The sequence below is a fragment of the Symsagittifera roscoffensis genome, chromosome 2 (assembly GCF_963678635.1).
Source record: "Symsagittifera roscoffensis chromosome 2, txSymRosc1.1, whole genome shotgun sequence".
NCBI lineage: Eukaryota > Metazoa > Xenacoelomorpha > Acoela > Convolutidae > Symsagittifera > Symsagittifera roscoffensis.
Genome location: NC_087063.1, coordinates 59,895,409 through 59,919,644, shown reverse-complemented (window position 1 = coordinate 59,919,644; position 24,236 = coordinate 59,895,409). Strand labels below are relative to the sequence as shown.

General features: G+C 34.3%; 1 protein-coding gene across 1 annotated transcript in view; it reads right to left on the bottom strand.

Moving 5' to 3' along the window:
- Positions 1-21,559: 21,559 nt before the first annotated feature.
- Positions 21,560-24,236, bottom strand: part of LOC134839214 (glutamate receptor ionotropic, kainate 1-like) — a 57,227-nt gene continuing 54,550 nt past the window's right edge. The window contains exon 2 of the mRNA XM_063854691.1: positions 21,560-23,319. Within this exon, the coding sequence (XP_063710761.1) occupies positions 21,738-23,183 (1,446 nt within the window). The 5' untranslated portion in view covers positions 23,184-23,319 and the 3' untranslated portion in view covers positions 21,560-21,737. The remainder of the gene's footprint in view (positions 23,320-24,236) is intronic.

The window sequence follows — 24,236 nt, the reverse complement described above, 5'->3', positions numbered from 1 at the left end:
GAAGTGTCGTTTAATTGATCGGTTAATGGCATTGTTTCTGAGGAATCTCACTGCCAGTTTTTTGATAAGTTATCGTTACCTAGGTTGCTTTTCTTGTGACCTGAAGTGATGAAAAATAAGTCCTGTTAAAAGTCCACCTAATGGATTAAGATTTCACAAAATTGCCAATAATATCCCTTGTCTCGTTGGTGAGTCCATAATAAAGTGCTCGGATATTCTTGTCGACTGGTAACATCCTCAATAGGGGATCCCTTAGATTCAGTTCATAAATGTTGTTTTGTTTTAAAAACTGACCGGGCTGGTCGAGTTCACTTGAAAAATTACATTTAAAATTGCTTCCTCTCACTAAGTCCAAAAATTGAGTACTTTTTTCGTGTCTCTAGGCCATTATCGTCGCAGATGGTTCTGAGGTTTAGTACTAAAAAAATTGTCGATTTCACTGATTCCCTCTTCTGTTCAATCGCCTATCACCCACAATTTTGCTTTTGACTCAACTGTGGTTCCGACGGGGAATATTAGCAATTTTGGAAGTGTAAGTTTTTGTTTAAAAAAATTACAGCCAGTTTTTTCACCTTTGATTTACGTGAAGTTCGCAAATGGCCTTATATCTACAAACATAACAGATTATTTCTTTCGCCGGAGAAACGTTATGATGACCCTTGGTAATTGCATTACCATATTCCATAATTGAGCTGGTTATTTCTATACTCAGTCTTTTTTCTCTTTTTACAGGGTTGAAGTTTTGTACAATTTGCCATTGTGGTTGTCTCTTGTCTTGTTTGTAAGTTTAGGATGGTCAAAATACCCTTTTTTATCAATAACCGCCTAACTCAATACATCCAATGGAGTTAACTTTTCCCATAAAGTGTCCATTGGAGGTCGCAATTTCTCATGTTGAATGTAAAAACGCCTCGTTTCCAATAATTTTCTCCCTGAACTCTAATCTCGCACGATATTGCTAAATCTGATAAGGCTTTAAGACTTTCGCTCTTTTTTCTTCCTGTTCATCAATTTAGGCCGTTCAAATTTGATTTTTTCTAATATTAGAAAGCGGTTTCGAGCAGTTAGAAGACATCTCCAAGCGTGAAAAACAAAATTTTCACCCAAAGGTGTTTCTTTGAGATATCCTTTTTCCTTCATATTCTAAAGCCAGGTACAAAATTGAATTCACTATTTTGTCTGATTCTTCCCTTCTCATGTCACCGAAATTTCGTTTTTCCTCCGCAATTCTATTTTCCTCTGCGATTTCGTACACTTGCGTAACGTCTTTGTTTCTGGCTTCCCTAGCTTTCCTCTTGTGATCATTTTATGCATCTTCGGAACCTTCGAAGTTGGTATTGTTGTCTCCATCGCCAACGTCTCTTGTCGATGTCTAATTTCTATTTAACAATTTTTGCCAAAGGAAACTCATGATCCAGTTTGTCAATTGGGTGGGAGTTCTATAGTCTGATTTGGCCAAAAGGCGGGAATTTCCTGCAGATTCGAATGAATTGGTTGCGCCATGATAGAGAGTGATTTAAGACCACTGGTACACTAAAATGTTACTGATTATTTGTTAAAACAATAAACAGAAAAAAATTGAATTAAAATGGATCTTTTATATTCAAACTAGAAAATTTCCGCGAAGACCAAGCGACCTAGACACACTAACAAGTATCTAATTAAAAAATGAAGGTCAAAAAAGAATAATTAAAACTGAACTCACAACAGAGGGTAACAAACGTTAAATTTCATATCAATTTTCTCAAGGCTGAAACAACTTTTGGAAAGGTTTTCTTTTCAATTGATATCAGGATCATGGGCTTGGATATAAAATCTAAACCTGACGTTCTACAAACATTTTGGGGTTGTTGAAATTGAGAAAAAATATTCTTGAACATAGTCCCCCCATTTCCTGAGGAGATCAGAACAAGGAAAATTGGTCAAATGCACACCTGTTAACAAAAATGGTTTGAGAAGCATTCCTTAGGAGGCATGAGATGATAATTGAGATACTTGAAATGAAAAAATTTACCGAACAAAAAATTACCGAAAAAAGTTTACCCAACGTAGATTCCGTTCTTATACATTCAGTGAGTGACGATTTTGCTTTCAATTATCAGAACAACCGATTTGCGTTTCAAGGGTAGCATCAAACTCATGATGAATTTACAAATTCATTATGAAAAAACTTCGAATTCATAATTCATAATATAGAAGAAACCCATGCATTGAACCAGGGTAACCATGGAAGAAAACATTTTTGCAAACCAAGTCGATGTAGAAGTGGAGTTTTAGCAGTGATTTTCCGCCAATGTTATTCCCATATCTTTCCAAGTCATTCAAAGTTTACATTGAAACATTTTTTGTAACCTTCGTTAATCCGACCATTTAAAATGGCGAGGAACTTAGTAATCGGAACTATGTTTGACCTGAGATAAATTTATTTATCAGCTTCTGGAACAATTATCACTTCGATCAAAGGGACTGTTTTTTGAACTATTTTTGGGACTGTTTTGTATGGGACTGTTTTTCTTGTACTTAGCTATGATTTTTCGGAATGTTTCGTTATGAACTGTTTTGTACAGACACGTGTTTGGTCTATTCAATAATATGCTATTTGCGAAATATAACACTTTGTACTTTGTCTGCACTATTCATTGAAACCAAAATCTAAGATTTGGTAGGTTAATTTTTGCGAAAACGAAAAAAAAGTCAAATATTCCCTCAACAGACATTTTTGAAGACTGTAGACAAAGGGGCAACGCAAAAGAGACCAGAGAAGTATGCAGGCACACAAAGACTTAAGCAGTCTTTCTATGTTTACCCTTTTTTGAAACTCAGTAGACAAACTTTTTGAGAAAGTTTTTTTTTGCAAAAAACGATCAAATCGAAAGATCCGTCTCAAAAAAATGAAATAAAAAACCCAATCCCATACATTTTCAATAAACCTATTTTTAACAAACAGTAATTCTAGGAAAACATGTTGTCAAGCTGGACATTTTAAAATCAATTTAGCTACTAAACAAAACTTGAGAGATGGAAACAAGGCCGATAATTTTTGATCAGACATCAGTTGAGTCGAAAACAAAACTGATTTTGTGAAAAATTTTTAAATATTCCAAATCCCCTCTGAAACTACCCTGTAGTGATTATTACCCACCCAGTAGTTAAATTCGAATTTCAGTGAAATTGAGCATGTCAGGTGCATATCAGCAGGAGGGGCCTTTGTTTGTAAAAACTATGTTTGGCAAAATTAAAAGTGTTAAAATTAGGCGAAAATTTTGAATCAAAAAGTGTCTCTTCTAGCAGAAGCTGTATGCGATTAATTTCGTCAACCCAATGCTACATACAAAATACACGTAATATGGTTCAAACAGCAAATCAACGGTAAAAAAGTGACCGCTGCATTCGCGCCAACGTGTTGCGAGCTTGCCAACAGAGGGTATGATTCTGTACAAAAATTAGGGCCTGTTATCGCCGCGAAGCGGCGACGTACGCGTAGCGCGCCCAGCGGCGACCTTGAACCGACAAACAGCTTTGTAGTATTTAACTGCTTCCTGTCCTTGTCGAGTGGAAAACTGGAGGGTTTTTTGCTAAAATATATTTTATTACCAAAATTTTCGCCTAACTTTAACACTTTTAATTTCGCCTAATTTAATTTTCGCCTAAAATATGGAGCCCCCAGAGCAGCATCATAAGTGTTTCAACTGATTTTGTTAAACTACTTGTGAACACGAAAAAAGTCAACATTCCGATTTGATACCGCTTGCTAACTAAATTGACTATAACTTTTAAAGCGCTGAAGTGAGTGTGAGGTAATATAACACAAGAAAAGCTAGGCAGGAGATTATGAGTGTTTCAATTTCGTTGATACTTTAAGTTGCAAATAATATGATAATAAAGTTCGAGGATAACTAATACCTCAAAAAATTTTGGACACAGCAGTAGTCTTAACTGTTACAACGCAACAAAAATATTAGGAAATGACTATCTGAAATACTTGATTATGTAACACGAAAAATGGAAAAACTTTAATTTTTGTAAACTTTTCAAATTAATTAATCAGAACTTCCCATCCAAAGCACAACGAATCAAAAATAAAATAACGTGAGCAAAATAAGTTGAATGAATTGCTTCAAACTTTTTCCGACATAAAATCAGACGAAAAAAGCTATGCATGTATCAAGATTGAGGGGTTTATTTGCAATCAAAATGTAAATTTTTTTTTTTGGTTTATCGGACTCAGATCCTAAACATAGCAATACACTCAAAAGTTTTTCTAGCATGCCTTACAACCTCACTAATTTTTTCAAATATAAGCCAACGGAATGATAGCTGAAGATTTAAATTTTCAAAAATTTTCGTCAAAAAAACTCAAAATGTCAAAAAAATTGAGAACGACATTGCTCATTTTTAATTTTCTAACTTTTAGTTTGCTTTTGACCCTTGAAACAAATCAGCGAGATGTAATTTGAATATTTGAAAACTGCTTCCAACGCAATAATTTAGTCCGGTTTAATTATAAATATAGGATATAAAAAAAGAAAAAAATCAAATTTTGTGAATACACCTGCAAAACTAAAGCGGTCACCCAATAAAATAACAAACTACCAAAACTTTTTGTCGCGCAAAAAATTCGCATTGAAAGAATGCTGGAAAAAATAGACACTTGAAAAAACAGAATAACTTAAAGAATAAAAATGTTAAATTTTGAAAGTTCGATCCATATGTTAGTCTAATTAATAATCAGTTGTTTCAGCGTGAAGACTGACAAAAGGCTTTACAAAAACTGGAACGAAAGTTTGTCCATAACATTAGATTAGCCAAAAATTAGAAAGACAACCGCGGATTCTGCAAAAAATTGAAACAGAAGCGTGGAAGAGTTAACAGAAAATTTCTCTCGACCCTTTCTTTTCACAAATTTTGATTTTTTACTAATAACTTAGGATTTAGAATTGACATGATTTTTTCAAGAAATTCAACTTTCTTGAACAGTCTATGGGTCCGTTATATCAACTAGCTACTACTTTTCAGAACGGCAGATTTTATCTTGATTTTAATATCTTAGCTCGTATTTTTTTAAAGTAAAATCAAGCTATTCTTTTATGATTTTTTTAGTTCAAATATTGTGCCAATGTCACTGTGGCAAAATAAAGCAAACTCACAGTTATTTTTACTAGAAGCGATTAATTTTGAAAAAAACCTAGGACAACATGTAGAAGAGATTAGAAAAACTGTTAACTATCATTAAAATGACGGATTGTTGCAAACTACCCAGAGTTAGACCAAACTCTCAAACACAAGCAAAAATAGAAGCAAGTTGCTTTAAAATAACACCTCATGCCGAACAAGTCCTCTTTTTTAACGAGCAACACTTAATTTTTCCAACTTAGAAGTTAAGTATTTCTCCCCAGAAATAAAGAATTTTGATCGGTATGGGTTGTTATCTTAACGCTACTTCTTTTTAAAACTGTTATATTAAAACTTATGAAGGCGAACCAAATCATACAAAAATCCAAAGTTTTTGGTACTTGACCTAAAATTGTGAAAAGAAATGAATGAAAGAAATTTCTGTAATATTTCTTCCACGCTTGTTTTTCAATTTTTTTTTTACTTAATCCATGCTTGTGCTTCTAATTTTTTGTTTATCTCGTAGTTATTTCTGGCCAGTTGTGATCTAGATTTTAAAAAACCTTTTGTCATCCTTCACTGTGAAAATCCAATTATTAAAATAAGTAACATATGGATAGCATAAAAAACTTTTTAAAAAGTTAATTTTTTTGTCCTTCATTTTGCTTATCTTTTTAGTGTCTTTTACTCTCAGTGTTATGCTAATCTAAACATCTGATCAGACATTTTTTCAAATTTTTCTCAAAAAGTAAGTAATTTTTTGAAACTTTTTTTCTTCTAGCTAGAAAAAAGTCTACTGGTGGTGCTCGAACCCCCAATCTCTCGTTAGCTGAACGCTTGGGTAAGCCGTTAGGCCTCATGTCGTGAGAACTTATAATAGTTGTAATAATGCAGTGAAAAGAAAATCTATTATAACAAGTAATAATTAGCATTGTTTTGCGCCGACTATTGTGTATACTCAAAACATATAGAACAAACTTTTATCTTGTTGCGGTTGAGTAGTGAACTAAACTTGGGTCAATCTGTCTAGAAATTATGTATTTCTAATGTTAGATGAGAAAAAAACAATTTCCCTACAGGAAACCTAAAACTAATTTAGATTAAATTCATTAACCTTGCCATAAGCAAGAATCTTGCAATCGGGTACTAGATTTTTTTCCTACAAATAGCTCTAGGGACAAAATTTGCAGATTAAAATGTTACACTTGTTTTACTGAGGGAAAAATTTAGTGGGTGCATGTTAGGCATGGGCCTTTTGTGCCTGTTATGATTTCCTACAATATTATTTGTTTTTCCGAAATTTTTTGGTATCTTTTCGGCGCTTGAGTGTCGGCTTCAATTCTGTTGGCTTATTTTTCGAATAATTTTTTAAAGTTATTTCTTGTTTTTTTCTTAAGAAACGATGAAATCTTACAATATGTTTTGGAAAAATCTAAGTCAATTTCCCGGATTCTTTTTAATAAAAGTTAAAAGTTTTTGAAATTTTTCTTTTTTTAAGATTTTATTTTTCTTTTTTGGTTATTTTTTTGCAGTTTGCATAATAATTTTGGTAAAAACTTTTGATACTTTTCATTGGTCAATGAGCTGTTTTTTTTCAGATTTTTTTTCTGTTGAATTTATGAGTTTTTTTGTTTATTTTTTTAGGAAGTTTTTCTACAACAAATAAAAATATCGGTTCATTGTTTTTTAGTCCACAGTTTCCAGTGAATAAAAATTGTTCAAAATGAAAATTGGTACAAAATCATTTTTTTTCGTTTTCTTTGGTGTGTTCTCTGCTGTTATTATGATCGTGTCGTTTTCTTTCATTTTTAAGGTGCTTTTTGATCATTATCGCCAAAATATCGTACGAAAAGTTTTTTCAGATATTTTAAGAATTGAGTAATTTAATAACGCCAAAATATCGTACGAAAAGTTTTTTCAGATATTTTAAGAATTGAGTAATTTAATAAAGACAGAGTTATGAATTTTTTGACGATTTTTCACCAAGAGCAAAATGCACTCAATGAAGATCTATAGCTGTATAATGAGCATTGTGATATGTACGATGATTCTTCTGCATTCAAAACACCACTTTGAGGAGCCCCATTTGAATGACCAAAAACACTTAAAATTTTTCTATTCCGGTTTCATCCTTTAATTAACGGCAGTGGATTTTTATGGGAAATAATCAATTGTAATGGATCATATTTGCAAAAAACTTTACCTATGTAATCGATTTTTTTCAACCATGCAACCAGTTTTAGGGGATTACAAACAATTATTTTCATTATTTTAAAATCCATGAAAATCTTTGTTTTTTTCTGTAAAAAATTGTTTACAGCTAAACAAACTGTTGAAAAATTTGGATAAGAACTTTGGAAATTACATTTTGTACACAAAGACCAAACGGAGTTTCGCGCCGCTTGCGATACAACGCAACCATAAAAAAGCATAAGTCGAAGCAAAATGAAAAATTTTAAAAACTAAGTGAATCAAAATTTTCAGATGGCTCTATGAAGAACACTCAGGACCCAACTAAAGCTAGAGGTACGCCTTTGATATTTTTTGAATTGGTTATACTGATGCTGGACTACATAAGTAATTTTAAAAATTGAACTTTAAGCAAAACCTTAGCTGTTTCTCTTCTTAATTGAGAACCGAACACTTTTGAGACTTTTGGTTTTTGCATAACATTTCTCTAATAAAAAACTAAGAAGTGACCGTTTCTGCAGGAAAAATTTTGTGCAACAACTTCGTTCGATTGAGCATTTCATTTCAGATTTGATAGGGTGCATTTTAAGAAAATTCAAAAAGCTTCTAGAAAAATGGCAAAGTTCAAATGCTTGACTTTCCGAAATCTGTAATTTTTTGCTAAAAACAGGTCGTGGCCGGTAAAGAGGACAAATATCTTAAATTCAAGTTTTTCGATTAAACGCACAACCTGAGAACGGCACGGTATTTTTTGAGTACGGTAGGAAAAACTTCCAAAAACGGTCATAGTTTCAAAACTTTCACTTGATTGAAGGCCATATTTTTTCCTTAAAAATGAACTTAGCAAATTATAAAAGTAAATCTTCAACCATCTGCTGTGTTGAATAAACCCCTATGATATCAGATTTAGCAGGATACTTATTGAGAGAAGAACGTAAAACGGCCAACAAATTATAAAGTTGACATTTCAAAGATTCGGAGAGTTTTTTCAAAAATTTGCGCGTAGCCGCTTTCGCAGAAAAAATACACTCAACCTGTTATTTTGGTTGAACCCGAAAACCCAGGTTTAGCAGGGTAGTTCTCAATAGAATTCAAGTTTCAAGAAACGGTAGAAAACCAATTTTTGACTTTTCCGAGGGCCAAAATTTTTTGTGTCAAAAAATAGGGCGTAGTCGCGTATGCAAAAAAGCTTCTCACAAATCGTTCTTTGGATTATCTAAAATCACAGATACCGGAGGATTTTTTTGGTAAGTTTCATAACATTTTGGCGAAGTTCATAAAATTCATAAATCATAAATTTGCCTATTCGGCCATAATTTATTGGAAAAAAGAACAAACTGGGCGTATCTGCTCATTGAGGGAAACTTTTCATATCTTTTCTATACGATGAAAGCAAAATCTCAGACTTGATATATCAATTTTCGAAGACTGTAGACAAGGGGGTGAAGCAAAAAGAGATCAGGGCAGCATGCAGGCACATAAAGGTGTAATAGTTCTTTCCAATTCTTTTCGAAAATCAGTAGACAATTTTTTTTGCAAAAAAAACTAAAAAATGGAAGCGTCTCAAAACAAAATAAAAAACACTATCACATTCCTTTTCATAATGCCTGTTTTTATCAAATAGGAACTCCAAGCAAACATGCCAAGCAGAAAATTGAAATTCATGATCAGTACTAATTGAGTTTGAACTTCTATAAATAATTCAGCTGATTTTGTTAATTTAGTTGTTAACACGAGAAAGAAGTCTACATTCCAATTTAATATAGCTTGCTAATTGCAAGCGTCAAATATCTGCAGACACTTAAATGTTATAAAACCAGCGTTCTGCAAAATCATAACCCGAACGAACATGTTCATCCAATTTTACCTCCCCCTCCTCCTGTACCCCTACCGGCGCAGACAATTCAGCCAGAGACAATTCAACAGGTTCTCAATACGCTAGTTTCGACCAAAAAATTGGAGTTGGAGTAATTTCTCGGTTTAACGTAGCCGTGAAGACCGACTCAAAATTTCGGATAGAGTCCTTCCCTCTGTTGGCAAGCTCGCAACACGTTGCGGCGACTGCGACGGCCACTAAAATTGGCCGAATTGTCTCTGGCTGTCTTGGACGCGCCCCCACCACTTACCCTACCACCTCCACTTCATCTATACCTTCCAGCCCCCCCCCCCCCCCCCCCCCCCACACACACACAGTTTTAATTCCCCGACGACTGTTTGCTCAAATTGCGATTTTATTTAGAAAAATATATGAGCAGTTTTTATCGAAATTGAAATAAAATTTTGAAACTTTAAGATTCAATTAATTGCAATTGAAAAGTTTTTCTATTAGATCCTTTCAACAGCGTAGATATTTGAAATGCTTGATTTTTGTTTTATCTATTGAAAATGGGGCTGAACTTTGTATTCGGATGTGTTTTAGTTTTTTTTGTTTTCCAAAATCAGATACAACAAATATTCATCGAAATGGGCCGCGTGATACATCACAATAAAATATTTTTAGTCATGTTTCGATCAATTTTAAAATTTTACAAAAAAAGGTCCCAGTGTCGAAAAAACTGGTTGGTGTTTTAGTTCAATTTAAGTTTTGAGGTCTATGTTTTGAGTTTTAGCTCAATTTAGAGCGAGTAAAGAGAGCGAGCAGGCAATTTTTAGAAGGATAAGCCGTGAAGAAGTTTCTATTTAAGACTTGAAAATTCAAATTTTACTCCAGTAAAATCAACTTCGACCTTTAAGCGCCATTTTGGGAATGAAAAACTTCAGGAAAAAACTTCACAAAAACTCAGAGCTTTCATTGAGATCCTTTCATCACACCGCATACTGAAAACATTTTTTGTAGTTTTTCAAGAACATGGTAGGAAAATTATGTGCTAATTGCACAGAAATTGGCTATTCTTGTTAATAGCTGTTTTTGGTCGGTTTATTCTAAATTTCTGATTTTCATAGTTTTCATTTTCACATGAATTTCACCGGAAAAAAGTGGAAAGAAAAATGAACAAGCTGTCTTTGAACAATACATGTCTACTGGAACCAGATCTAAACTAGTATTTATCATTGGTTTTTATCATGATATTTTATCTCTATAAAATATTAAATACTAACCAATCATACTCCATCAAACTAACAACCCACTTATTTGTAAGTGTTGAAACTACTTGTAGTTTCAACACCAGAGCAATTTGAATTAAACTTAGAATACAGTTGTTCTCATTCTGGAACTAACTCGCGCAAACCGGTGTACACTAGATCTATTGAGACTAGGAGATATAAGAGTAAGAATAAGATCGGTATTAGGCTACGAAGTTGAACGAATCTATCCGGCCGAAAATAAAATAGCGTGACGAGCAGACGGTGTACCTTATCTGAAATTACTCTATGAGTTATAACCAAAAGGATATAACTCATCTGGTGCGACCAAAAGTCTCAAACAGACCTTAACTAACCTGGATTTAGAAAAAATAGATTAGAGTTAGACAAATACAACATTTAAAACATCTCCACGACTCAATAGATCAGAGCCAATTTTCCGAACAATACGAGAACTACCCGGTATTGGAAGAAGATCTCGGACAAGAGACAACATACGACTACGAAGAAATCTACCAATCGATTTCATGATTGTACGACAAAAACGAGATCAAACTTTTATATTTAGAATACTTCCAGCAGTAAATTTAAATTTTCATTTACTGACATAAAATTTTGAAGAAACATCTTCAATAAACTTTCACGGCGCTAAACCTAATAACTATTCAATATCAATTGATATAAACAACTCTAGTCGTTCTCCTTAAAAATCTCGACTATTAAAAACATCTTGGAAAAAATATTTATTGAATTTACAATACAAAAATTAGTTAGTAAAAAGCATAATTGTTAGTATATATAAGTCATCCTTTCATCCCATCTTCATCACCTAAAATATAACAGCAAACCTCAAAACATTAACATCATCAAAACTAAACAATTAACCTTTTCTTCATTTAAACCTTTACCTAAAAGTTAACAAGGCTTATCCTTGTTTTCACTTAAATTAATTTCATTTAAAATAACAGATCATCAAGGCTTCCCTTGGATCTTTAAATTTATTTCACTTAACTTAAAACAAAATAACTTTATCTAACTATTCTGATCATCAAGGCTTTCCTTGGATCCTCAAATTAATTTCACTTGACTTAAAATAAAATAACTTTATCTAAATATTCTCATCATCAAGGCTTCCCTTGGATCTTTAAATTAATTTCACTTAACTTAAAACAAATTAACTTTATGTAAATGTTCTCATCATCAAGGCTTCCCTTGGATCTTTAAATTAATTTCATTTAACTTAAAATAAATTAACTTTATCTAAATATTCTGATCACCAAGGCTTTTCTTGGATCTTTAAATTAAATAAACTAAATCAAAATTTCTGATCATCAAGGCTTATCCTTGGATCAAATAGAACAATTTTGTTCTCCCCCTCCCAATTTAATCAGTGTCTAACGACCTCAAACGTCGATTTACTACCCAACCCTTATCATAGACCCAGAATTAACAGAAATTTTTCAAGAACTAACCATTCTAATTAGGATAAACAGTGAAGAACTTCGGTTACTCATCCTTCACTTGATCCCCCCTCTTAACTGACCCAGGATAGTACTTATACTTAATTAGACATAAAATAGTATCTAACGAACTAATTGCATTCTAATTGAACCTTGTGGATCGATTTACTATTCTCCAACCCTTGATCACAAATCACAACCCCTAAATAAGATTAGGTAGGTCTATCTTAGCTTAGAATTAGTCACGAGAAAGTAAAAGTCATTCTCAGGAATCGATATACGCTTTTCTCTCCAACTTAAAAACACGACCCAATTTAAGCTAATCACAAAAAACTGTAAGAACTAACAGTTTAAGACATTAGAAATCATTAACCCAAATATTGCATCCATCATCCTAAACCATATGTCAAGAGACAATTTAGGAAACAAACAAACAATCATAGCACACAATTGTTTAATTAACGATGAAAAATACGATCTCGTAATCACAACACACAGACAAACAATAGAATACATAAGGAAAAAAAAGACAAAAACTAAGAAAAAAATAATTAACAAACAAAAACAAATTATTATGAAACGTTTTTCAAAACGAAGAAACGCAAGTAATAAAAAACTGAATATAGAGGTGACACAAAACAAAATACAAACACTCCGCAAATGGTTGTCCGTAAATGCTAGACACCATTTTGAGCACAAAGAAAAAGTTTAAGACACAAATTGCACGAAAAAACGTCAAAAAAAACAGGCCAAAATTGGCACAATTTTTAATGGAAATTGTAGGTCAAAATTTTCAACTTTTTCAAAAAATCGTGAATACTTATTTTGCCAGGCGCAAGATATACCCTATAAGACCCAGATTAATTAATAAAAGCAGCCCAGGAAGACCAACATGAGAAAAATTCGCGTCCCAACCGAAACCTCTGAAATCCACCAAAAAACAAAGAATTTGGGCATATTTTTCCAATTTTTTCAGAACTAGGGTTAAAAAATCAACATTTTAATAAAATTGGGCCCTAGAAATGATTGTTGGCTATGATTAGGATAAAAAATAAGATAAATATATTTTAAATTGCGCTAGGGAAAAGTTTTTTAATATTTCAATATAATGAAAAACAAAGAAAAGGCAAAGTGAAAAAACATTTATACTAACAGAGTTTGAGCGTAGCAATTATTTAGGCCCCGATAAACACGCACTGCAACCTCCACCGAATATATGGACACCTATTTAGTATTTTGCAAGGATTGCTTAGCATGCCAAAAATACACAAGGTTATTGTCAACCCACTAAAGAATCAATATGTTATAATCTACCACTACATACCCACGATGAAGATCACTTCCATCATCCACAAGTTTTAAAATTAGCTTCCGGTACACACACCGAATGGTTTTTAAACAGAGACAAAAACACAACGAAATTTACCAGAATGTAAAAAAAATTATTTTAAAGACAAAATATTAATTCCCAAATAAATTCCGGGTTTACCCCAGCTACAAATTTAAAAATCGGAACATGTTTTGAATCCAAATTTTACAACACAAAAAGGAATTTATAAAAAAATACAAGCACTCCGAAAAGGACCGTATCAAAAAATTGATAAACCCACTGATGTAACATACAAACTTACAGACTTAAACAAAAAAGAAATTGTTCAACATCGAAACAATCTTTTTCCTTATAACCCGAAAGAGTACGCCCTTCGAGAACTTACTCAATTATACTCTTTTACAGGACTTAAATTTATTCAAAATAGCCCAGAACAACTTAAAAATCAAAGCACTGATATGTATCCCATCCAAAAATAATTAGATAAAAAGGACAAAGAATTTCCCAAACAAATATCAAAAAAATTAGACAACAAAAAAATCACTCAAACAAAAAGAAAAATCTCCACATAGACAATCATCGCGACTTGGTAATCAGCCACGAAAAGATTACAAAACATTCATCCCGCAATCTAAAATATTAAAGAAAGTTGAATTTCAAAAACCACTTTAAATTAATTAACACTTTCACCTCTTGAAGATTTTTTCATGGACCGAAATTTTTCTCAAAATTCATGCTGGAAAGCACATGAACAAACTAATTCAATTTCAGCCAAAAGGATCCTTTCCGAATCATCACCCTTTTTTTAACACGACTTCTTTAGCCGACAAACAATCACCTTCAAGCGTATCTCAAACTATAACTTTGAGACCTCCAGGTCAAAAATAAGCAACCCGCTCAAATTTGACAACTGAAATAAACAAAATCTCAATATTACGACCCTCCCCTATCAACTAGAACAGAAATCAACAATATTATCCCAGCTTAGACCTCGAAATACCCTCAAGTAAAATTATTAAGTTAGCCGAAAGAACAAAACGGACATGATGATTTAGCCTAAAGTACAATCAACTCTCAAAAACCCCCGATCATCCAACAAATAAAAACTAAACTAGGAAGTCCCTTAACAGCCCTCCAAACTTCCCCTCGCCAAAAATTGCTTAAACCCAACCTTGTTGTCAAAAAACCAATAAATAACCCGTCCACACTCGAATTGCTTTGGCCACTTCTCCATACTAAATACATCATTCGCTTACTAACTAAACTAATAACATCATCAAAAATAATCCACGACGTTTTTCCCCATGACTTCTTCCCCGACGAATAAGGTAAGTACGAATTAAATAAATTAATCTAGTAAATTCGAAACCAAACTAACCATTCTTAAAAAATGTTTTCTCTTTTTCTTTAGTCTTCACAGGCACGATCATCAATCATCTACAAAAAAGAAAACAGAAAACTTTTTTCTAGAATCATAAATTCAAATTAACCAATTACTATAAATGAAGCAGTAAAATTTACCCCCAAAACAGCAATAAATTGATATATGAACTCTTTTCCCATATGCAGTAAATATTCTCAAAATGAAAATAAAATGATAATTTCAACCCCTAAATAAAACCGTAAAATTGTTATTTTCAAAGTAGTAAATTGATAAAAGTTTCCTATAAAAATAAAAAAGCAGTATTAACCTTTTCAAAGACGCTTCTTTGTAGTTTTAAATATTCACTCGCCCACAATCCTATCCACAATCGCACAGCTCGCCCACAAAGACTTGTTTAAAATAATGAATTTAACTTTTACTTTTCACTGATAACAACTCTAACCAGTTTTAACACATTTCAAACTTTCCTGTAACCAGGTTGGAAAGGAATTATATAATAATCTAAACTAACCAACGCAAGCTTACTAAACACCACAAACCACAACCTAACAGCATGACTAGGAAAAAAATGCACGGTACCTAAACCGGATTAAAACAAGCTTGGAACAGGATAAATTATTCTCTTAAAATTAACCGAACTAAGCAAGAACGCTTTTGCGATAAAAATTAATACAAGATCATAACTAAAAACAAAATTAACAAAGATTTGTATATGTAAAAAATACAATGCAGTATATAGATTACATACAGCCCAAAGACGAGCAGTAAGGAATTTGACAACCCAATCACACTCCAACTACGGAAGGGCAAACTAAACCCGATATGCTGCCTACAGTCACTACACTCAACGGATTTAAAGTACGACTTGGCATCGCAGCAAAGGAAACCCATTGCAACAGAACAATGGCCATCTCGATGTTCAAGTATACGTACAGAATGTTCAAGTATATGTACAGATCCAAGTCACCAGGCACTGCATCCAAAGTCGAACTACACGACACTCTCGAATGTGATTAAACCATTCTTATTCTCTAAAATCAACCAGATCAACACTCATCACAACCGATCAGAAATCATAATACGATCTCCCGAAACTATCGTGATAACATCTCGTCTTCCAAACCAGAAAAAAGAATATTGGTTATTGTTATGATATTTTATCTCTATAAAATTTTAAATACTAACCAATCATACTCCATCAAACTAACCACCCACTTATTTGTAAGTGTTGAAACTACTTGTAGTTTCAACACCAGAGCAATTTGAATTAAACTTAGAATACAGTTGTTCTCAATCTGGAACTAACTCGCGCAAACCGGTGTACACTAGATCTATTGAGACTAGGAGATATATGAGTAAGATTAAGATCGGTATTAGACTAAGAAGTTGCACGAATCTATCCGGCCGAAAATAAAATAGCGTGACTAGCAGACGGTGTACCTTATCTGAAATTACTCTATGAGTTATAACCAAAAGGATATAACTCACTACTCACTTCCAAAATGCAAGATTTATCATTTTATTTAAAATCATCGTAGCTGATTATTACAGTGAAAAAATTATTTAAGTTTATTGCTAATCATTGGGTTGCGGGCATGTTGAATGATTTTTTCCAGCTGATTTTTAATCGTTCTCATTTAAATAACTGCGTTTTTTGTCAAGGTAGTCAATTTTCTTTTTGGGGAATAACGGGGGAATCTTCAAATGTCTGATATTTCAAAAACGTATAACGTTTAGCAAAAGATTTTTGGGATTTATCATAACATTTCGAATTCTTGAGCTTTCATTGCACTGCGATTGTTTTTCGACACGGTAAAATCATTTTTGATTGGTATAAGTCAGACTTTCAGGGTACAAATAGTATCCAAATTCTGTTCTTTTTTTCGTGCGTTGTAATGCGTTGCAATGCTGCTGTTTTCCTGACGAGAAGACACGATTTATTTTCCAGCTGGGGGCGTCGGTTTTGTGCTAGCTGTAGATCTCTGTGGCTTCGTGGTTCTGCCAGCTACAGTGGTGGTTTTGCTGGGGATTGAGTTCGGCATATTTATGACCTCAGAACCGCAATCTTCCTTTGTAAACTGCAAAAACTTGCATAGATAGATGACTACGTTTGAAATAACCAATTTATACATTCTACACATTTCAAGCTAACACGCATGCATGGTGAAAAGTGCAGTTTGCTAGGCTGACCGAAATTTGTCACAGAAAATCAATCAAACGCGAAAACCAGAAGTATGAAAAACTACTGACAGCGACATGTATATGAATAGAACGTTCCAAATTCAGCATTGATGGCTGATTCAGATTCACAGACTCGATGATTATATTATGAATATTACTTTCCTCTTTTTCGAAGAATAATGATTTTCTACGAGTTTAACAGCAATCTAAAACAATTTTTAATAATTATTATTATGATTTGAATATAATAATTTGATATTTTTAGGTGCTAAACAAAAGAAAACAGCCTTTGGTGCTCAATGGTTTTAAAGTCCCGGTTTTTTACAAGAAAAAAAGAGAGCATTCAAATTGAACATTTTTTCTTTAAAAAGAAGATTATGATAACTATTCATATCTTGTCTTTATTGAAGCCTTCAGGATATTAAAAAAACGCAGAAAATAGAAAATCAATTACCTTTAAAAGGTGAAAAAGATAGCCAACGGAAAATTCTAATGATTTGTAAATCAATGAAAGTATGGTGTTTTACCCCCATCTCAGCCTTGGCATTGCGTCCCTTGTTTTGTTCGCTGGCCTTGACGAAGTCGTTGAAGATAAGAAAAGGGCAGCCTTGGTTTCCAGCTACAAAGTCTTCCGTGTCCTTCCATTTGCCAGCCCTCACCTGTACAATTATCAGAGCAGATCCACAACAGTCCAACGCATGTCAAAACACATGGCAAAACGCTTGTTAAAATGCACGTCAAAACACATGTCAAAAAACGCATGTCAAAAAACGCATGTCGAACGCATGTCAAAACGCATATCAAAATGGTTGTCAAAGCGCACATCAAAACACATTTCAAAACGCATGTCAAAGCGCATGTTAAAACGCATGTCAAAACACATGTCAACACGCACGTCAAAGCACATGTCAAAACGCACGTCAAAACACATGTCAAAACACATGTCAAATCACATCTGAAAACGCATATTATAATTCACATGTCAAACACATGTCAGAACGGGGGCTTTTCTCATGCGCGAAGGACCGAATGGGCGAAAAAACTTGTGGGCCAAGGATTGAAGTCAAAATTAGCCGAAAGTCAATTTTTAAAAAGAAACAGTTGCCATTCAGTTAAAATGAATTAAATGAAGCAATATTTTGCTTCTTTCATTACGAAACCCTTGAAAATTTGTCCCAATTCTCCGGCGGTCAATGACAATTTGAAAATTTTGCATATATCTGCCGTTTTTATATTCGGCCAATATCAATACTCCAGTCCCTGGAAATGATGACTTTCTTTCCAATTTTTAGATTACTGAAATCTGATTGGTTGATTTGTTTTTTCGCGCATTTGGTCCTTCTCGCATGAGGGATTCCACCTGTCAGAACACATGTCAAAACGCATGTCAAAACGTTTGTCAAAACGCACGTCAAAACAAATGTGAAGACGCATGTCAAAAAATGCATGTCAAAACGCTTGTCACAACACATGTTCAAACGCTTGTCAAACACATGACAAAACGTTTGTTGTCAAAACGGTTTCCCCCCTTTTTAACTCTAAACAACTTAACACCCTACAATTTCACTCCCTACTTTTTGTTGCCTTAGCAATATAACATCGCTACATTTTAAAACAATTTCTATGACTTAACACCGTTTTAATCCAAAATGAAAAGAAAACTTACTTCAAAGGGGATTTCGGTAACCATCAAAGAATTAAACGAGAGAAATGTTTGCCATTTAAAGCCAGACAAATTTGCGCTACTTAATTCGCGTAAGTTTTGAATAGAAATGACCTTGCAAATGATTTCAATGAAACGTTTCAAACCAAAATGAAATAGCCTTGCCAATATTTTCAATGAATAATTCCAAAATGAACCAAAAACAAGCAATAGTTCAATGAATATCAAAAGCCCGCAAATAATTAGACGTCCTTTGACTATTATGGCCTGATTTTCTAGACATTTTCAGCCGGTATAAAAATTTTAAAAAGGTTTAACCAATGCCAGAAGCCTTAAAATCATTATTTTTAGAATCTAACTTATCTAACTTCTCGAACTTAAACTTATGACCTGATCGATTTGTCAGCTTTTTTTGAACTGTTAGCACATAAACGCAAAGCTAAAGGGTTTGCCAGCCCGTAGTCCCAACCTAGCATCCCGAAAATAAGGGCGATTGTCCTGGGAGTAAATTGCTAAGGCACGAGTCATGTTCTTGCGTTTAGTTACGTTTCCGGGAGTCTGCAAGGAAACGTCTTTTCAAAAAAAGCTGACATAAATTTCAGTAGGATTAAAATTTGAATTTTAATAATACGAAAGAATAAACAAAAATGAAATAAAATTTACAATGGTTTAGCACAAACTAGATAACGCTCTGAAAAAGTACAGATCAGTTTTGTCTTCGTAAAAGGACATTATGTTTTATACTCTTTCATTTAAAACTCGATACTTTTTCTTTTTTGTGAATTTATGGCCACTCGATGCATCAGAAAAGTTGAGTTTTTGTACGGAAGCGTCTTTTTGCAGGCTACCCACTACTTTCCACATATTTGGGTGGGCTCCGCTGAAATATGATTGAATCACGGCCGCATCTCGCTGGTTCCAAAGGCGTAAATGCAGGCTGGCGCAATGCCAGATACACTAATATGAATTGAATAAAGCTGATAGAACATTTTTGGGGTAATTTTGAAAGTTCCATCGGCTAACCAGAAAGATGACTTCTCCAGAACTCTCAGCATTTCGGGGTCGCCGCACAAAATGATTCGCTCATGATCATTTGATCCACTGTCATACCGGATAAAATTTTCAAAAACTTCAGGGATCTCGAAATTTCGCGAAACGGGGATGGGCGGCATATTTACATCTAGCTGCTTACGAGTGCGAGCAGCCGTTCGGATCAGTTTGTCTTTACTTGGGAGAGCAAACTGAGTAGCCAAATCGTTGGTAATTGGCAAAACCGCACTGACAACTGCAACAGTCGGGGTAAATCTCTCGCTGAGATCTTTTATATGCTTTATGACATTTCGGGCCTCCGATTTTCCCGCTGAAATGTCGTGATTATGCTCTCCACGCGTCTCGATTAATTCGTTATTTTCAGTAATGGCAGTTGCTCGACATTTATGTGTTTGATATTTTGAGCAAATCCAGTTTTCTGTAAACTTATTTTTTCGCTTGAAATAAAATTCATGGCCGGACGCTCTAAGAATTGGCTTGTTTTTAGATGAAACTGTGAACTCGAAAGAAGACTCAATCATAATGTGTTTATTGTGTTTGCGTTTGTTTATCAGTTTGAGTAAAGTATAAAGTGACTGTCAGAATTTAACTTTTGTCAGAATTTTTACGGCAAATTGTTTTGAATTAGCACAAGCAGCTTTTTTAGTAATCATAAAGGTTTAGCGAAAAGTCTAATTGAAAATAAATTACAAACCTGTAGATAAGAGTCTTAAGTAAATTGGGAAGCCTCCTTTTAGCATGTATAACAAAGATAAACCAAGTTTTTCATTATAGTGCGCGTGTTAATTGCAGGATTAACTTTGGTGTGATAAGAGTTAAGATAAGGAATTCATAAAGCATTAATTTTAATAGTGAAGTGACTAGGTGTTAAAATGTACTGTGTTAAACTGGAAAATAGGGGTTATATTGTTGTCGATTTAAATTGTTTAGTAGTGAAATGACTAAGTTTTAAAATGTACGGTGTTAAAGTGTATGTCATTAAATTGTAGGACACCGTCAAAACATCTGTCAAAATTCAAGTTTCATCAAAATTTTTTATCGTCCGATGACTGAAAACACTTTTGACACCATGGACAAAATTTTTTATCGATTTCACATATTGATTTTCCATAACTTTACTTTTCATCAATTTTTTCTGGTTCACTCAATTTACTCTAAGGGAACAAAATAACTTTTAATAAGTTTCCAAAACATTCATCAGACAAAAATCAAGAACAGGTACTTATCATGTTTTATAGAATTTTCCAACAACATATATTGACGAAACTGAAAATCTAATTTTTTGAGTTTTTCATTGAGGGATGTTCATTCAGGCTTCAAGAAATGGTTCATTACAGCTAAATTAATTTTAATTATTTATGAAAAATTTAAATGCAGTTGACAAAAGGTTTTGAATCAAAAAATGAAAAACAGCTGGCTTGGATTATGTTGCCTGTTTCTCCTAAAAAGTTCATTTTTCGGAAATCAATCGGCTCACTTGAAGAAAAGCTACGAAATTTTTCCTTGAGAAAATACCTTACCTTGAGTCCGTATGACAATTCAGCCCCTTTTGAGACTCCTATGGCCCAGATGAGTACAATGAGAACAAGCAAAATAGAAAGAGCGAAGAAAACCAACGGCAAAATAAGACACGCTTTCTGTGTAGTTGCTTCTCCCATTTTCTGCAGAGTCAGAACTACTGATCAAACGAGTTTTGATTTTTTGTATAGTTTCTCGAACTCTTAGAAAGATGCTAGAAAGTGTCAAAAGTCATTTGATTAGAAATTCTTTTCGGAGAAAACAAGTTTAAAAAGTCAAATGTATGGTAAGAAAAATGCAACTTTTTATCTTGAATGACTTTGGCTTGACGTTTAATGAGCCCAAAGTTAAATAGAAGCACAGGGAAGGGATTACATTAATTCGATTTCGATTCCATTCTAAAAATTTCCAGCGTGCGCATACCCGAATCGACCCATACTTCAAAACTTCAGAATGGAGCCATATTCTCATTATTCAAAATAGCGATTCGTCATCAAGCTTCATTAAAAAGAAATCGATGTGTCCTAAATCTTTGATTATTTATACTGCGAGCGGCTTACTATGATGCTAAGCGTCACTTTTGGAAAAACTGTTTCAAAATTTTTATTCGGGGTGTCAAAAAATATCGGGTAAGTTTTCTACATTCTACAAAGGGACAGTTTGTGTTTGACATGCTTAGCTATAGCTATGAAACATAAGAGATATGGCTGATTAGTGAACTTCTTTGGTGCTCTTTTTTCAGCTAATTCACATCATTGGCAACATTCACTTATTCAGGCTGTCGCTGAATACTGTAGTCGCAACTCCGTTTCCGTTAGCAGTTATCTCATTCAATGTTCCATTGGCAGCCAAGGGATTTGCAGTTGCCATTGCTCGATCAAGTTCATCTTTTTTACTCGAAGGACAAGTCTTGTCTTTGGCAGTCCTCGCAATGCGCACCACAAAGAACAGAAACGATAGCACGATTCCACCTAGAAACGTGAAAAACACTCCTTGGATCTCCTCGAAATCAATTGTGTCCACGAAACTAGCCAGTTTCTTTTCTTCGGAGCATTGAGATCTGGTTTTGAACCACTTGGTATGAATTCCAGCAAGAGTTCCGTCAGAAAACATGCGCAGTACTTCAACCGAGAAATTGCGAGCCAATGGGTGGTCTTTTGGAAAGGCGAATCCGTATCCAGCTCCTGATTTAGGACTACTGGAGCTGAAAACCAGTTCTAAATCACAAGGAGCAAACGTTATGTCGTACTCCAAATATGGTGATTCCCGAATGAAAGCGTAGTCTTCTCGGTCTCTCACTCGTTCAACTCCTCCAGCGCCTCGGAAGAAAGCAGTGTCCTTTCTTTTAGTCATTTCTGCCCACATCATTTGAAACGGTGCGTATTTTGAATTTTGGAATGCATACTGAGTGGAACCTCCGGGCTCGATTCCATAGTGAAACGCCTCGTAGTTAAGTAGATCTTCAATTGAGTCGATTGGCAAAGTTGCTCTGTTGACAGTCAACATTGATGTCAAGCTGGCAGTGTAAAGCGTGAGCATCATAAGGGAAAAGAACCACCAAGAAATAGCTGTGACTCTGGACGCCATAGATCGTGGGTAAGTCTCTGGACCCTGTGCAAAAAGACAGGCCAGTCCAAAGTATAAGCAAGCAGCAACACTTGCTAGAGGGTCGTCTTTGGAGTTGTAGATTCCAAAAACATAGAGAGACATTGAGGTTGCAACCAAGGATCCTAAAATGACACACCAAACTTGGGTTGAAAAGGGCATCATGAAGGCCAGCATGTGAAGTTGCACCGATGGTTTCTTGTAAACAACTCCTAAGTCGACGTTCATAAATGGCTGTGAAAAAGTCAAAATTTCAGTCCTTGGAGCGTTAATAGTCAAATCAGCGGCTGCCATATCTGCGCGCCCATATAAGACTTCCCCGACCATGCCATTCCAGGTTCCATTTTCATCCGGGGCTCCGTAGTTGCCTCCCGGAGAAAGGTAGAAATCATAGTCGAACGGTATCCGAAGTCGCATGGCTTCTAGGAGGTCTTTGATGTAGCCGACTCGCCTAGTGTTGTTTTCTAGGTCAACCAAGTCGAAAAGAAATGGTTCCCGAAGCACTGTAGTGACGTTAAGAAACAGAGCTTCGTCATCGGACAACGAGGAGCTTGAAATCACAGAAGGTCCGAAAAGGAACATAGATGCCAGAACAAAAGCTGCCATTTTACATTCACAAATAATAGATGCAATCGAAGGTTGCGCAAGACAGCCACAAAAAGAATTATTTTTCTTTAACTGATTTCATTTGCGGAATTGAGATTTATATGTCGCAGCTATGGCCTCCTGATTTTGAAGATTTCTAAAACACAAATTAAGCGGGACCTCAAACACTTCAGAGGTACCACAAGGCACTATTGCCCATTCGTATAACTGTTGAGCGTTAGATCAGCGTAACTTAAGATTTGATGAGAATTTGAAATCGTACCACTTTGAAAAGCTATTATTTTTAAAGTGTGTGGTGTACAAAAGACAAACCGCCTCAATTAAGAATATAAAAGCCCTTGCTTTTGTCCAATGATGTCAGCTAGAAATCTAGTATTCTAATTAGAGCGACCGAAATTGTTAAATGTTTCATAAGAGTCATTTTCAAGATGCTCGTTTTCAATTGGCTACTTCATAGCACCATAATTAGGTAAAATATCGGAGCAAGTGTGGAAAATCGACTAATATTTATTGTCTTAAAATGTATAGTGTCTGCTTCGATGAGATTTACTCTGCTAGGGAGATAACGTTTTGGAAATAACTTTCGCAATCTGAATGAAAGCGTGATTAAAGCATGATTGAAATCGTTATAATTTTCCTTCGAGCTTTTTGTGAAATAATACAAGTTAGAAAAGGCCAATCGTTGATTAAAAGAGTCATTTTCACGGGAAGCATTTTGCCTATAGTAACGTCATCTCCAGTTTGTTAGGAATTTGGATCCTAATTTTTTATTTTTCATATAATATACTTTATTTGAGTTACCTGAGAATGTATACTCCGTGAGAAAGGTGATAATAACAACATGAAAGAGAAAAAATTGAAATAAAAGATTCACGGCTACTAAGTCAGTGTATCACAACAAGTGCTGCGCTATAAGCATTTGGGAAACTAAGACGTCGGATGGTTATACTTGGATTCAGATAAATGATTTTTGCCAAAATAGAGTCTTTTAATTGTGTTTTAAAACCCAGAAAATCAGTTTAGCCGAACAGAAAAACGGTCATCGAATTCAGG